The 16327-nt window shown below is 30.6% G+C and overlaps 1 protein-coding gene across 1 annotated transcript in view; it reads right to left on the bottom strand.

The window, feature by feature from the left end:
- Sol1 (CUB domain-containing protein Sol1) overlaps nt 1-16327 on the bottom strand; it is a 214667-nt gene that overhangs the window by 173811 nt on the left and 24529 nt on the right. Inside the window, exon 2 of the mRNA XM_090102022.1 lies at nt 4892-4934. Coding sequence (XP_089958148.1) covers nt 4892-4915 — 24 coding nt within the window. The 5' untranslated portion in view covers nt 4916-4934. The remainder of the gene's footprint in view (nt 1-4891; nt 4935-16327) is intronic.

Below are 16327 nucleotides of genomic sequence, written 5' to 3'. Positions count from 1 at the left end.
ATATTAAGATTAATAATTGCTTTTCCAGTGAAATGGCTGTACTTTCATTATTTATCGTACCTAGTTAATTTAATTCAGACAATAAATTGTCCTTATTACCTGAGAAGTTAGAGCACCTAAAGACGTCGTTAAATCTGCGGTTAACTGTGCGATAATGTAACTGCTGAATATAAAAGTTAGTGCTTGTACTTTTTATATTCTTTATTATGTAAATGGAAAATACTCCCTCTTTATTATCTTCCCTTTGTTTATATTGAGAACAAGCATCCACGTATTATAAGGAAAATTAGTAATTAATTACGCGTTAGTCTAGGGAATAGAAGTTTTGTTCTGAGTGGAATTGTAGGATAGTGGATATTATATCGTAGATATTATGGTGGTGACTCTGGTGCCACGACCTTACAAATTCATGTGTTCGAAAGGTATTGGTATTTGGCTTTTTCTGTTTGCTAAATATCAATTATAAATGTCTGTATTTGTTTTATGTTATAGATAATCGTAAGAACATGCGATGAATTATACATTTTATAAAGTCAATCTTAAAGAATTGTTTGTTATACAAGAACGAAACACAGATGTTATAAAATATGGTATGGACGTTTGTTAGGAGACCGACTGTAATGCGATAAGTGAAGCTTGCATTTTAAATCGATTACGTATACCTTTTATATCCTAGATAAAAACATTAACATATTTACACAACATCTCGTACAGAAATACGCCACCAATTTCCGGTCAAGACGTACTAAATACAATTCTTTTACATTAAATTAGTGGCAATACCGCCTCCATAGGTCTCTCGTGTACAATCGTAGAATGTGAAGTTGGCAGGATACAAGCTCTCCGAATTATTTGTCCAGAGTCCAACTAAATTTACGGTCACACTGTGCTATTGAAATATGTTTGAAACCCTCACCAATTGCCAAGTGAACAATGAGCTTAACGCTTACTCCAGTAGGGCAATAAAGATTGAGAGAGTTGGCAAAAATAACAAGAGGTAGATTAAGAATACAATTTTAGGTCCAAGTACGAGATTGTATAATGTTGTCTATGGACCTAAAGTATACTAAGGAAGAAGGGATTCATCGTAGATTCGTCAAAGCAGGGGAGAAAAATTACATTTGTATTGTAAACTAACGTTCGTTTTTCATGTTCATATTGACGAATCACTTTTGCACCGTAGTACTCCATTCAGATGTAGAGAAAATTTAATATTTTAAATGCTACAAACAGAAAAGTAACAAAAATTTGAAAATTTTGAAAATTTTCAGAAACTGATAATAATTAACCGCTATTTCCAAGGACTTATTTCAATGTGTCGCTAGTACAACAAAAAAGCAACGCTGAAAAAGGCTTCAAAGGAGATGTTTATATAATATTTCTTATTAAGCTTAGCATTTTCATCTGAACATCTAACTTTCAAAAGAATTTTCAGTACAATAATCGACTTATTCAGTCTTGGCATACTTTTAAGGGTAAATTAAGAAGTTTATATTTTGATAATTATTTTTGTATGCAAGAAAAGTTGGAAAATGAATGGAAAATTCTGGCAAATCTCCAATAATTTGTTTTTATTCAAGTGACATCTTAAATTTTATAAAACTGTAAGATTGTTATTGCTAGGAAACGTGGATTTATTTATTGACGTAGTACTGATGCTTGTTTACACGAAGTTTTCTGTGTTGAAATTCTAGAAAGTTCGATGCGTTTTCGCGCAGGTAAATATTTTACAAGCACGGCGATACAAAAGGTACGAGAAAGTTGAACGCTCTATTTAATGTTGTTTATGTTCTATTAATTTAGTTTCTATGTTGTTAGTGGAATAGTTTTAAAGGTGTTTTGTGACAAAATATTTGCATACAAATCTTAATAATTGTGAAAATGGGTAAATACTGTGGAAGTAATAATATAATACTGCAAACATTTTAAAATTATATTTTGGCTTTTAAAGAAAAATGCAGATTTGTAATACATTGTGCACAGAAAATAAAATAATAGATATACTAATTAATCTGAACTTGTTTACTACTAGAAAACGCTGGCATTTCATTAAACATATAAAATACACATTACGAGGCGAACGACGGCATAGCCAAAAATCCAATCAAGCTTTTCTTTCATAAATTAATATCTCTTTAAAATAAATTAATGATTTCAGTTAAATGAATGTAATTTACGAGTACTAATTGATCGTGTGGATACAATGAAGAGTTTAAAGGGATCAAGTACTTAATAAATAGTCTCTTGATCCGACTGACCGGCGTTCAAGTTGACTAACGTATTATATAATTATTTTACACGATATTATATGCGAATTCAATCTAAATTTTAAATCGACGTAAAGTTTAAATTAAAATTTTGAAGTTGGTATTAATTAATATTTTTGGTCTTTAGGTTATTGATTCGTAGTTCGTTTATAAATTAAAGACATTCATTATATTTTTTTAAATTCTAACATTTGAACACCAAGCTTTCTATTTTAATAAAAAAAAACTTTTAAATTGAATTTGTAAATGTATTACAAATTCAATTAAAATGTACCAATATGATTCAATCTATTTGATATTATTTTTATGAAATCACGCCAACTGGTAACAAGCGTCTCTCATAACTTATTTTACAATACTTTCAAATCCAAAAGCATATAGATAGCTACATAGTTTGATTGTAAACATGTTAATATTAAAAAGTTTGTTAAATTGTTATCCAATTTAAAGTTTTAACTAAAGCCTAATTAATTAAAGCGGAATTCTTTAAATCTAGATTCATTATAAGTTTCTTAAAGTTTATGGAAAAGAAAATAGAACTCGGCGTAGAATGCCTAGACTCCAGTGATGTTACAATTTAGTTTTTATACGAAAGATCATCAGCTTTTCTCTCCCGAAATACTTTCCCTCCCGTATGTAATCCATGTCATAATATAAAATATATTTAGAGTTGAGAGAACCTATCCATAATGTAAATGTAATATCATAACGGGTGTATAGTAACTTACATTACCTACAGAAATTTATTAATATTACATTCACAGTTGTTTTCCTTAAGAATTGATGATTAAAAATTACCATGGTTTATATCGCAAATGACTTTCAGAAAAAACAGAAACGAGTATATATTAATTAATCATCATTACAAAATTGATTTAAAAACGACTCTAACATTTTATATCATGCTCGTTAAAATGATGATCATTATTACGTCACATTAATATTACAACATAAAGTGAAGTCCCGTGTCCCCTAGTGGGGTAAAGGGCAGATGCATTATGCATACATCTGTTTCACTGATCGATTTTTCTTTAGAGACAAGAAGGTGATCAGCCTTCTATGTTCTGCCAGACCGAGATATTTTTATTTCTTCGTCACCATCGGGAATCGAACCCAGGACCCCTCGGTTCTACGCTATTTGTCTTTATAGTATGCTATTTGTGTTTTTAAATGACTAGTCTATCGAGGTAGAAATCTAAAGTGCTTGGGTAACTTTCTACCACAATAAAACATCTCATACCAAGCTGAGTGTAAAACCTAGTATGAAAATATTAAACACAATTAAAAGAAAAATAGCTAAACAAACCCTCAATACATTTTATAATATAAAATTGGTCGGCATAACACACTTTTAATACCGCCGAGGCAGATATTGGAAAAAGTATCGTTTGTTTCGCCCGACGCGAGTTTAAGTCGATTTTGTTTGTAACTTTCATAGATAACGGTCTTTGTGAAGTTTTCCGAGAGGAAAGTGATAGTCTAACTTTCTATACTATTACCGATACTTTAATGTAAAGTATATTGTAACACGTACTTGGGTTAACTGTTATGAATAGGATAATGTAGTTCGCGGAACTTCGTAAAACTTGCTAATGTTGTTTCGGATTTTTTAGGGTTCCGTAGCCAAAATGGCAAAAACGGAACCCTTATAGTTTCGTCATGTCCGTCTGTCCGTCTGTCCGTCTGTCCGTCTGTCACAGCCGATTTACTCGGAAACTATAAGTACTACAGTGATGAAATTTGATGGGAATATGTGTTGTATGAACCGCTACAAAAATATGACACTAAATAGTAAAAAAAAGAATTGGGGGTGGGGCCCCCCATACATGTAACTGAGGGATGAAATTTTTTTTTTCGATGTACATACCCGTGTGGGGTATCAATGGAAAGGTCTTTTAAAATGATATAAAGTTTTCTAAAAAACATTTTTCTTAAAGTGAACGGTTTTTGAGATATCAGCTCTCAAAGTCGTAAAAAGTATGTCCCCCCCCCTCTATTTTTATAACTACGGGGTATAAAATTCTAAAAAAAATAGAGGTGATGCATGCTAATTAACTCTTTCAACGATTTTTGGTTTGATCAAAGTATCTCTTATAGTTTTTGAGATAGGTTGATTTAACTGTAATTTATTATATTTGCTGCTACGGAACCCTTTGTGCGCGAGCCCGACTCGCACTTGGCCGGTTTTATTGTTATTACAATCGTATTCCACAATAATATTGGGTATGAAATAATTCGCAATTCTTAGTAAACTGTAAGGCATTTTAATACGTAAATATCGTTTATATTTATTCAGATAAAAATAAAATATTCTTTGAACTGAGTCCAAGATAAATAATCTCATCTTTTTATCTAAATATTGAATTCTTGTTCGTAATAATCTTCATTTTCACTTTAAAATATTAAACGTAGGTAAATATTATTTAATTCAACGCTAAATTTTATAGGTAGTATGGGGCAGATGCATTATGCATACATCTGTAGCACTAATTTGATTTGATTTTTAACTGTTTTTCTTTATGGACAAGTAGGTGATCAGCCGTCTGTGTCCTGCCAGACGGCTGCCGAGGAGGCTGTCAACATATTTAAATATAAAGTATAAACACAAAAAGTCGTGTTCTTACCTGCATCACAGTGCTACTGGCCATAGCGGAGATTCATCGCTATCTGTAAACAAAACATACGTTGTAATCGCATAAAATAATAAAATATCCAAGTACACAAAACATCGTAGGAATTTCAGTGGAAAAAGGAAGAGCGGCACTTTCCGCAATTTGTTCGGAAATATAGCAATTTCCTTGAAATTTCCAACAAAGTGTGTCGCTCTTGTAGTTATGGCGTCATCTTATAACTTAGTACCAGCCGTTCATATAAAATTCTTTGTCTAGTTACTCTTGTTTCAAACTCGAAACTTTACCTTGTTTGCAAATTTTCAGACTCGTATTATTTTGGTTTTAACTTCTATTGCCGCGAAAATAGAATTGTTTTTGAAACGCAGCTTAACCATCAACATAATATATAATGTAGCTCACAATTTTAAATTTAAATTAATTTTCATATCACCAAAGCTCAACAAAAATGTTCACTAATACATACATACAAACTTTTTTAAATTTTATATGCTTTTTATACGTATGTATAAATACAATATTTAATAGTTGATAATTGTTATGATAAAATTAAAATAAAATCATATTTTACTACCTAAAGAAATAGTAGCATGCATAATGTGTTTCGCATAGGTGTTTTATTAACTAAGTGAAGCAATCCCATTAAAATATAATACGTGTTAATGCAAATCAAATCTCTCAATAAAACGTTTGAAACTGTGACTCATCTCAATTTTATTTCATTTCAATGGATTTTCAAACTGATAGCTATCGGATTTTTCAAATAAAATTACTGTTGCCTACCACTTTATTCGTGAATATTCTTTATATAGAGCAAATATTTGAACCCACATCAATTATTCAGTATTATCAGTTTTTATAATTATGTTAAAATCACATTTAAATGTTAACGAAATTCTGCAGATATAAACAATGAAACTATTGTACCATATGCACCAAATATGCCTTTTGTATTAGGTTTAACTCTATAAACTTTTCTCTTATATAAAATGTAAAAATATATTTATATACAAAATCTCAACAATAATAAAATATTATAATGGGCGATAATCTAATTAAACCATGTGCTTAACACATGTATTAATGGCTTTTATCCCTCATAAGCGCTTCGAGTTTTTAACAACAGCATAAAAACGACCTTTATTTTGTACGTTATCATTTGTATGTATTAGTCAAAGGTCTCGTGATATTTTTATTTTAATTTTAAACTCCAGCTATAAACAACAACCCTCGTCACACGAGTGTCATTACAAGTATTTCAATTAAAAAGTTGACAATTTATTAACTCTGTTAACTCGAAACAAAATGTAATAAACGTCCGGTGTTAACGTAAAAATCGTGTTCAAAATGTATCATTATGTAATATTATCTTATTAGCAACTAGTGAAAAACCGCGAATTCGTTTGTGTTTAATAAATACTTTATAGCGGGCATACAACATTTTATACCTAAGTTATTATAATTACAAGATTTATGAATTAACAATGATTAGTAGAAAAAAATTAATCAAACATTAAAATTTCTTTATCATTAATATGGAAGTTATACAAAAGCTTCCAAAACCAAAGCGAAGCGAAAGCGAATCCAGCTGAACGCAACACGAACCAAATTGAAATGTTACATCAACGTAACAATAATAATTGATGATAAGGCAATGTTATTTCCGCCAATTTTGAACGCTCAGTAAATCTGATAGTCGTGCCAGTGACACAATGTGGAGTGTCGATATATCAAACCCTTGACATTTTACACTGCATCAGAGTACAGGCGTTCAATAAAATAACTGGCAATATTACATCACTTATTATCGCGAATTACCCTCATGTTAGATGTGCTCTCGCCTGAATGCGGATTCGTTTTGATTTATGTTGATTATACAATGGTTTTACTGTTATAAATTGCTTTACATGAATTTTAGTAGCTTTACCTAACCTATTTGTAAAGTATGTTTCATTTTTTTTTATCTGGGATCCATGTGGGCAAAGCTATAAAGATTAAAGAGAGCGGAAGCTCACAAGATTAAAAATAAATTAATTAGAAACCAAGAAAATTTATTTCTTTGGCTAAATTTTTTTATTATCAAATAAGCTAAATGACGCAAACATAGCCGACCCCAGTCTATATAGACTCGAAGTTGAGTCGAACGATAATAATCAAATCAATGAGATAAAACTTTGCTAAACCTGACCTACAATAATCTTCAAAGTTTCAACCAAAATATCAATCCTCAACTTCCCATTCATTATACCAATACAAATTATAATCAAGGAATTTTATTAAATAAATTAAACTGCTTTATTCCGCTCCAAATACAGGCATTCGAGCTGACACAATAACTGTTTCAGAATGGTGTCAAAAGATTAACGTGCGCAAACATTTTCAGTGCTCATTGTAAATATTTGTCTAGCGAGAAATGTCTGGTGTAATACTAGCTGTCTCAGCATGTTAAACTTTGCATAATGCTCAAATGGAAAATCAGCACAGTCGGTAGTGATATCATTCAACATGATTCACCCCAAAATTATGTATTGGCTGGTACATCGTATCTATTCTGTAATTAGCAATGTAAGACGTTATATGTTTGGATGAAGGTACGTATGTTTGTGTAACTCATAACCATCCTTTCTGTTTATAATGTTACTTCCTTATTGATAGGGAAGAGTGTAATCTTAATATGTACGATTGATTTAAGGCGATCTACTTATAATATAAATGGTATGGTATCTCTGTACCTCAGTCTCCTCAAGCCTAGGTATATCAAAGAACCAATTTCTTACAAGATAGTTTAGGAGTTGAGAAAGGACATAGGATAGGTTGGAAATCCCACGGGTACGAGAACTATGCGGGTATTCCTTTGACTACGCGGGTGAAGCCGCCGTCGAAAAGCTAGTACATAAACGGCATATAAAATATTGATTCAATTGTATTCATACATTATCGTGTGACAAATTGACAGTATCGCGTAGACAGCTTTGAATTATCACTGAGTTGAGCATACTTTTTATACCGGTAAAAACTCAACACAAAGCTTGCTTTCAAAAAAATTAAGGAGTCCATTAGATACCGTTGATGATTTGTAAATAAATTCCTTAAAATTACTTCTTATTTCGAGTGTTTTGTTTTCGAATAAAACCCACTCGACAAAAATCTGTAATTCATAAACTTCGCAAAAGAATCAACATTGTAACTGTCTACAAAGTTCGATTAATTTAATTTAAAGCAGTACCTACAGATATACAAACATAACGAGATACATAAATAAACCAGATTTACATAAAATAAATAGAATTTCCAGTATTTTCTAATGAGATTTAAGTGCGTGATAAATAAACGGTTCCGAACGTTTCTATTCAGCGGCTTAAATAAATTTACATGATAATGAAAACAAAACCACCTAGAAATCGGCAATAATTTATTCGTACAATGAACATTAATCTAAAATGAAAAACAAATAGATTTCAAAATGTGAATTATCTTTCTGTTTTGTTTTAGATATAAGAATAGCATAATTGATTATAAGCACACACGAATGATCCAAATTTTTTTATTTAGTCTTCGTTTGAATTTCGTGCTTTCTGGTACCTATTTGAATAATAAATATTAAAACATTTTTTTTACCTTCCAGTTTGGTAGACAATTTTTTAATATTACCTTATAAAATTATTCTGAACGAAACATTTATTTATTTATTCTTTAATAAACATAATATTATGCCAATTAGAAATAATCTATACTATAATTTGATACAATAAAAACACACGGCACATCCGTAGGTACTAAAAGGCGGTCTTATTACTCAAAAGCAATTACTTAATTAATTACAAAAGCTATTATAATAATACATATATTTTAAATATACTTAATAAAAATATTTCGATGATAACTAATTGTTGTAATTCGGCTTTTGCATTTTGCAAAAGTCACATTGAATAAATAATTTAGTTATGAATGAAATACAAAGTTAAATTATATATACTACTTCTCATTTTATTTTCCGACATAAATATAAATACAAATTATTTTAAACGAATAATTTTCATCTGGTCTAATATAATAAAGCTGAATAGTTTGTTTGTGTGGCTGAATTCGTTAATCTTTGAGACTGCGGGTCCGATTTTAAAAATTATTAATTTGCCATTTACCGAGGAAAGCTATCATATACTATATCATCGCGCTAAGACTAGGGCATGCACCCGGGTTTACCCGGTTCCGAAAAACCCGGGTAAACCCGGGTTTTTTGATGATCTTGAGAACCGGGTCTGAATAGTATGAAACCCGGTTCTCCCGGTTCCGACCAAAATATTAAAATATAAAGTATTATTTATATTTTGCTGCATTATTTTAACAAATTTATTGTATCTGGCAACGTCAGACTCACGTGCATCGCGAATTTTCGTGCCACGCCTCAAGCGTGGCTCCGATTGGTTGGATGCTATAAGTTTCCTACGGTTCTATTACCAAAAAAAATTAAGCTTCGAAAATGACAAAAATTAGGCTACAGAAATATTTTTATTAGATTTCTCGTGAATTTGAAAAGCTGTTAATTTTACTGATTCATAGGTATAATGATCCAGTCATGTTTTTGTTTTTGGTATCAAGCTGAAATTTATATCGAATACTCAAGTCTCCGGTTCCTTTTATGTGAAAAAGTCGAACTCACAACTTCACAAGCCAACGCATCAAAAGATACAGCCGTAAATGCTGAAAATTTTCGCAAATTTCGACATTCGCATAGGACTCAAAACCTACAGCTGGGTACTTGTCATGTTTTTATGTGATACTAGCGGTCCGCCCCGGCTTCGCCCGTGGTACATATTTACGTTTTTTCTACATAAGAACCATCCTCGTACTTCAAAGAATATAATAAAAAAAGAATTATCGAAATTGGTTCAGCCGTTCTCGAGTTATGCGCTTACCAACACATTTTGCGATTCATTTTTATATATAAGAAAGAAGAAGATTATGACAACAAGAGCGCCGAGACAACCGTCAAAACGCTAAGGAATAGAATACGCTATCGATACAAATTGACATAAGCGTATGATGTTTTGCCTAAGGATTCGGTCACACTACCAACGACGACGACGACCACGAACAAAATTTTCATCCAGTCGAAATTAAATAAATTGTGCAAAACACAATTAAAAAAATTTTTTCGAGGTCAATGGATCAAAAATAGGTTTTTCGTAGAAACGGTAGCTCCTAGGAAAAAAAGGCATTTAACCTTTTTTATAGATAATTTTATGATGTACAATTTTGGTTCCAAGTGATTGTATGATAAACTTACCGTCTCGGCGAAAATCGCAAAATAAAACTATTTTTTTATTAATTGACCTCGAATTAATTTTTTTCCGAGTACCGTAATGACGGGAGATTTTAATATTTTATTTTGAATAAATTTTGGCAAGATTTGAATTTTGGTCGTGGTCGTCATCGTCGTTGGTAGTGTGACCGAACCATTACCAAAATATCATGAGCTTAATATGTCAATAATTAGCGTTAGCAATTTATATTCCTTGGCGATACTGACGTTTGACTAAGGGCCAAGGTACCTCTATAAGACTGATAAATAAAGAAAAGTATTGAAATTTTGTTTCTTTATTAATTTAATAAAATAAGACACAAGCCGCGTAAAATAAAAGGCCTATCAGGTACTTTTACAGTTACTTTTGTTTAATTTCGCATTTTTTCCGAAGTATTATAAAAGAACCGGGTAACCCGGTTCTACCCGGTTCTGAGCTCGATTTGGAACCGGGTTTCAGAAACTTGGAACCGGATCCGGTTCTGCATGCCCTAGCTAAGACCAATAAGAGCGGAACAATGCGCGTAAAGCCGCGGGACACAGCTAGTTAGAAATATAAGTGGTATTTTGGGTGTAGACATTTCGTTTATTATTCAATCTACTCCAACGGGCGTGGTAAGTTCGCGTGATGGAAACTTTTACCGCATTCCCTCTGAAATTCCTATGACTATTTTATTGTTCTTGGTTAAAATTAAAACTAGGTGAAATTCCGTAGGCAGATTTTGCGCCGAAATGCAGAGGCATAAAGCAAATTGAAATAGATAAGAAGTTAAACTAGGTATACTTACTGTGAAATTGTTGTGAAATTTAAGTTAGCTTTATCGACTATAATCTATTATATTTTTGTATTGTAATATAAGTAATGGCTTTGAAGATATTATTGCTTATATAGTTTTCCTCTTTTATTCTTGTCTCGTTAACGAATTTCATCCAAAATATCGTACTCCTTTATCACTGATATTCCGAGTTTTGTTTGAGTTCGCTAACAAACCCTTGTTATTTTTCTCCTACATTGATGATACTCGTTTTGGTTGGAAACGCATAGTAAAACTAATCCTTTTTTGATGAATATACCCCAGGTCCGTTGGACCAGGGATGGCCGTTACTAGCAAGACTGGATTGTTTAGTTTTAACCTGCAATTATCTTAACTTACAGATACAATACATCAAATATTATTTTTTAAAAAGCTTATTAGTACCCAAATAATGATTAAAATTGCTTGAAAGTTCCACAATATGCTCTGAATACAAAGCTTTAACAATACAAAGTAAATAGTCATTACACAGTCAGACAGGAATAAAGTTTTTGGCCAAACTCCTCGTCTGGCCTTCGGATTGAATAATTAACACAATGTCTATATTGAACTGTACTTCTACGCTAAATTCGACGGAATGCAGTGTGACTACGTTAATAGATAATTTAACAGCAGTCGAAGTTTAAATAAATAAAGGCCTTTAAGTTGTAAAAATACATGAAAATTCGGAGCTAGAGTATCTATTTCCAACATTTAATTTCAATTTTCTGGTCCTAATTCTCTTTTTATAGCATAATATATTGGAAAGGAAAATATTTCATTTAAGCTACTATAGTCTTAAAATAATTGTATTAATGGTGTACATTAAAGTGTATTTCATTTCATTTTATTTTTCATTCCCTACACTTTATCTAAACATTTTTGTTTGAATTTAACAACAAATTCAACTTAAAAACAACAAAATTAAAACGCATATAATAATCCAGTCTTCCAATTCCAATTGACGAACCCATAAAACCAAATGAGCATTACATAACACGAAAGCAATAACGATAAAAAATAAAGCCATAACTTACAGGCCATACGTCACATGTCGTGAATAGATTCAATATGAGCCAAGGCTGTCTATGAAAATTCATTAAGTAGATTAACTACCGCTAGCACATGGTCGTCGCACGCGGTCCTGACACATATTGCTATACGGCATTGCTGTTGATAAAACATGGCTCTATATTGAATGAGGGAGTGCCTCTAATTTCGTCCAAGACGGGGAAGAGATAAAAATAGTAGTTTTCAATTCGTTGTGGAAAGTTTATCGAGAGTGAAATCAATATTCGAAGATTTGATACAGCTCAGACACAAAACTAATTAGGTGTATTTGCGTGTAGATGTAGTTTTGGAATAGATTTATAGTAGATTTTATCATGTTTTCCGAATGATACTTTAATATAAAGAAATAAAAAATATTTGCATAGAGTAAAGATGGATACAAAGTTTTGGACACTCCGCAAAAAATAGTAAACCACATTTAATTTAACTTTAATATGTAAAGGCCAAATAAAGGTTTGGCATAATGGGAGTTTGTTTAAATATTACTAAAGAATGCTAATTTTTAAAACGAAAACAAAGCTTATAATACTACGTTTAAAAGAAAAACGTAGAATTTTCTTCTTCACACTATCTTGTAAATGTTTCAAAAATAAGTTTATCATATACCTAGCCAAATTTGTTCTCAAATGATTACGTACGAATATTTTCCATTCAAACGAAATAAAGCATCGAAAATGTTTCCAAAGCATGCATACATCATTAAAGTTTGCGCAAGAAAATTCTTTGAGAAACGGGCGGGATTCTTTGAAAATTCGTCGCCATACAAAAGAGCAGTTGGTACTTTGGAGCGTGGGGAGACGTGCCTATTAAATACAATAACAATATGAAGTGCCTTTGAGGATTTGAAATTCATTATACAGGTATTACGTGTAACAGACAATTTGGAATTTTACTTGTAAATATTGTAAATCGTAGCTTAGTTTCGCTTTGATACCGTGACAAACAAACATTCTAATTTAATTACCTATATGTTTGGGTGTAGGTTGATTTACGTACACACACAGATCAAGGTAATTTGCTAGACAAATAGGAAGAAGTGGATCCGTGTGTGTTGCGGTTTATTCAAAGAGGAATAAAGTATACTGGAACTAAAAGGAAACTTACAAGGATAAGATTATATGGTACATTTCTTGTGCATACTTCAAACTCTTCTATATTCTATTCAGTTTAATTTTTGAACAGATAATATAATAAATAATTTTCTTCTTCACACTATCTTGTAATATTCTATATGATATTATGTTAGTACGAAGTAAGTAGATGTTTTAAAACGTGTGTGATAAACTTAGAGAGAATTTATATTTTAGGTTGTAATATGAAAAAATTATGTTCATTTTAATTAATAATAAACCAAGATTTTGTTTTCAAAATAGTATAATTATTGTCTTTTGAAACTACGTAATTACTGAAACTACTATAAAGATAGAGGAAAATCGTGATGCATTTCACACAAATAGATTAAGTGAAAACGTAACAGTTTATCCAACTAATTAAACTATTAGGTTTGAATTAAGAAAGGTCGGTTAGAGCAATGGAGAAATTTAACACTAGGGTGGAAGGAACATTAACATGGAAACCAATTTGTTCCTAATGAAATAAATAGTTCTCACATGGTCACTATGTCTTATAAGTCTAAACTCAATTTTAATTCATTAGCTAAACATCTAAAAGACCCTGAAATTTTTTAATCAATTTGCCACTTTGAATGTATAGCCAGCCATAACATGTCTATAAGATGGTTGGTTGATTATTATAACTTGTAACCTCAACATGAGTTTGGTGACTAGCAACGTTTTAAATAATATAAAAAAGAAATAAAAAAATGTCTTGTAAGATACTTTGATTACAATCATATGATGCATAAAATAAAATTTTGTTTTATATTACGTTAAACGATGCAGCCTTCACTACAAATACGAGAAGGAAACTACAATGAACCTTTTAATCTTTTACGATATTGTGAGAAACAAAAGAGCGATTAATTAAAACATTGATCTTAAAAGTTTATAGACGCTCTAAGTCTATTTAAATATTGTTTTATAAATAATTAAAGCCTTTATCCTTTCCAAAGCTTAAATAAATAGCAAAATTTGCCTTTCAAGTATTTTCTAACGAGGTTTGCGTGATAAATAAACGCTCCCAAACGTTTCTATTGAATGGATGAAATAAATTTCCATAATAATGGATATAAAGCCACCTCGAAATCCTCGATAATTTATTGTTTAAAAGGAATACATGGTAAATAACTCGTGTCCCTATAAAATGATATATTTCTATACATATTACCTGTGCATTTATCAACTGAATCTTTCAATACTCTAAACGCTTAAATGCCGTTTCTCGTGAGTTAAATCTTTATAATAGAAAGTAAAAAGGAATTTCTAGCTATATACGCACAATCCAAACTAATATTATACGGAGGCATAATATTTTGTCTTTTAATATGTATGTTGGCGATGTTTTCGCCTAATAAGCACAGGACCGATTTCAAAAATTCTTTCACCAAAAGAAAGTTATATTATTCCTCAATCCTGTACATATTATTTCGTTAAAGTAATATTTACTAGTAATGAAGAGAGATGTTTTTGTTATTATCAAGACTATATTGCCGCATAACGTATTCTATCTAATGTAAACTACGAAGCTCTGGAAAATGTATATTCATATTTTCCTATTATATTGGAAACAATAAAGTTTTCAGAAGGAATTCATTCGAATTTTAAACGACGATCGAGTTATTGATTTCTTCGTTCATTAACTTTTTGAATTAATAATCTATACAATAATATGAATCTATAAATAAGTAAATCGAATATATGCAAAACAAATAATAATATTCCGAGAACTTTAAAAACATAAAACATGACTATATTGTAAATTATCAAAAATATTTCTTTCTTCGACTAATAAGTAGCTAGTAATTGCTTTATTGTGGAAACTTTATACATGATTGAAATAAAATTCGTTGTTAGAGTTGTCTTTTTTTGTATTTGGTAAGTTTTCAACACTAACATACATTTAATACAAAGATAAGAATCGTGTATTAAATATCTCTTTGGATGTGAAAATCTTGTTTTTATAAAGCTTCTTTCATAGACGTACGGAAATACGAGGAGCGATGTTATTCCATTATTCAATTCATCTTACAACAAACTTTTGAGGAAATTTTAAACAAATTAAGGTAAATCTATTTTCTAAATAAAAGTTATCTATAAGGTTTCACCTAGTCAATGCAGACTACCTATTAAATAGAGGGCTAAAGATAACGCTTGGAAGTGTGTTTTAAGGGGGCGCATAAAGCAAAATAACCAATCTTCTATTAGATGATACGTGTAATATTATGCAAGACCAAATCTAAAAAATAAAATATATATCAAACTAGATGATATGTTCAACGATTCTGTTTAATCAAAAACATAAAATATTAAAATTTACTCGATAAAAAAAAATCACCAAGTTAGCTCTAATTTTCACACTTTTACGTTTTCTACTTGACATGGTAATACTTATTATGATTTTTTTTTCATAAACAATTATATTAAAACATTTGCAAGATATTTGTCAGAGCATTTTGTGTAATTACTTTTAGTTTTGGTTTTATCTGCGATAAACCACTTTTGGCGCTCTTTTTTTCTCGAGATAAACGTTTGATTTTGTCACACATGTTTTTGATTAAACAGAATCGTTGAACATATCATCTAGTTTGATATATATTTTATTTTTTAGATTTGGTCTTGCATATTACACGTATCATCTAATAGAAGATTGGTTATTTTGCTTTATGCGCCCCCTTAAGGACAATTTAAAACACATTAAGATTTATTTTGAAGCAGTCACATATTGATTCTATTGAAATAATTGGACCTTCGAACTTTACAGACAATCAATACTGTATTAATATTAGATTGAACATTATAAAGTAATTATTGATACTATCGTTTATTGGACTGATGTTACTTTATCGAATTGCCTTTTGGAAACTTTACTAATAATATTGTCTTGAACTTTATATTAGGTACATATCGTTTACTTACAGTTTCTGATGTTTCTTTGAGTTAGCATAAGGGTCTTAACAACTCATTATTTGTACATAATATGAATAAAGGAGTCGTTAGTATAAAGTCTTATTGATTGATTTGTCGTATATAAACTTTTTCAAACTTTTTTATCAGCTTTTTACTTTGAAATGTTTTCTGGGACTTAGATGTGTAGAAATACAAGGATTATAACGTTATCATAACGGTTATGAAATAGAACAATTTG

The sequence above is a fragment of the Colias eurytheme genome, chromosome 5 (assembly GCF_061535395.1).
Source record: "Colias eurytheme isolate Ceu_HAF_F1 chromosome 5, ilColEury1 Martin Lab GWU primary, whole genome shotgun sequence".
NCBI lineage: Eukaryota > Metazoa > Arthropoda > Insecta > Lepidoptera > Pieridae > Colias > Colias eurytheme.
This window is presented reverse-complemented; position numbering and strand designations above follow the sequence as displayed.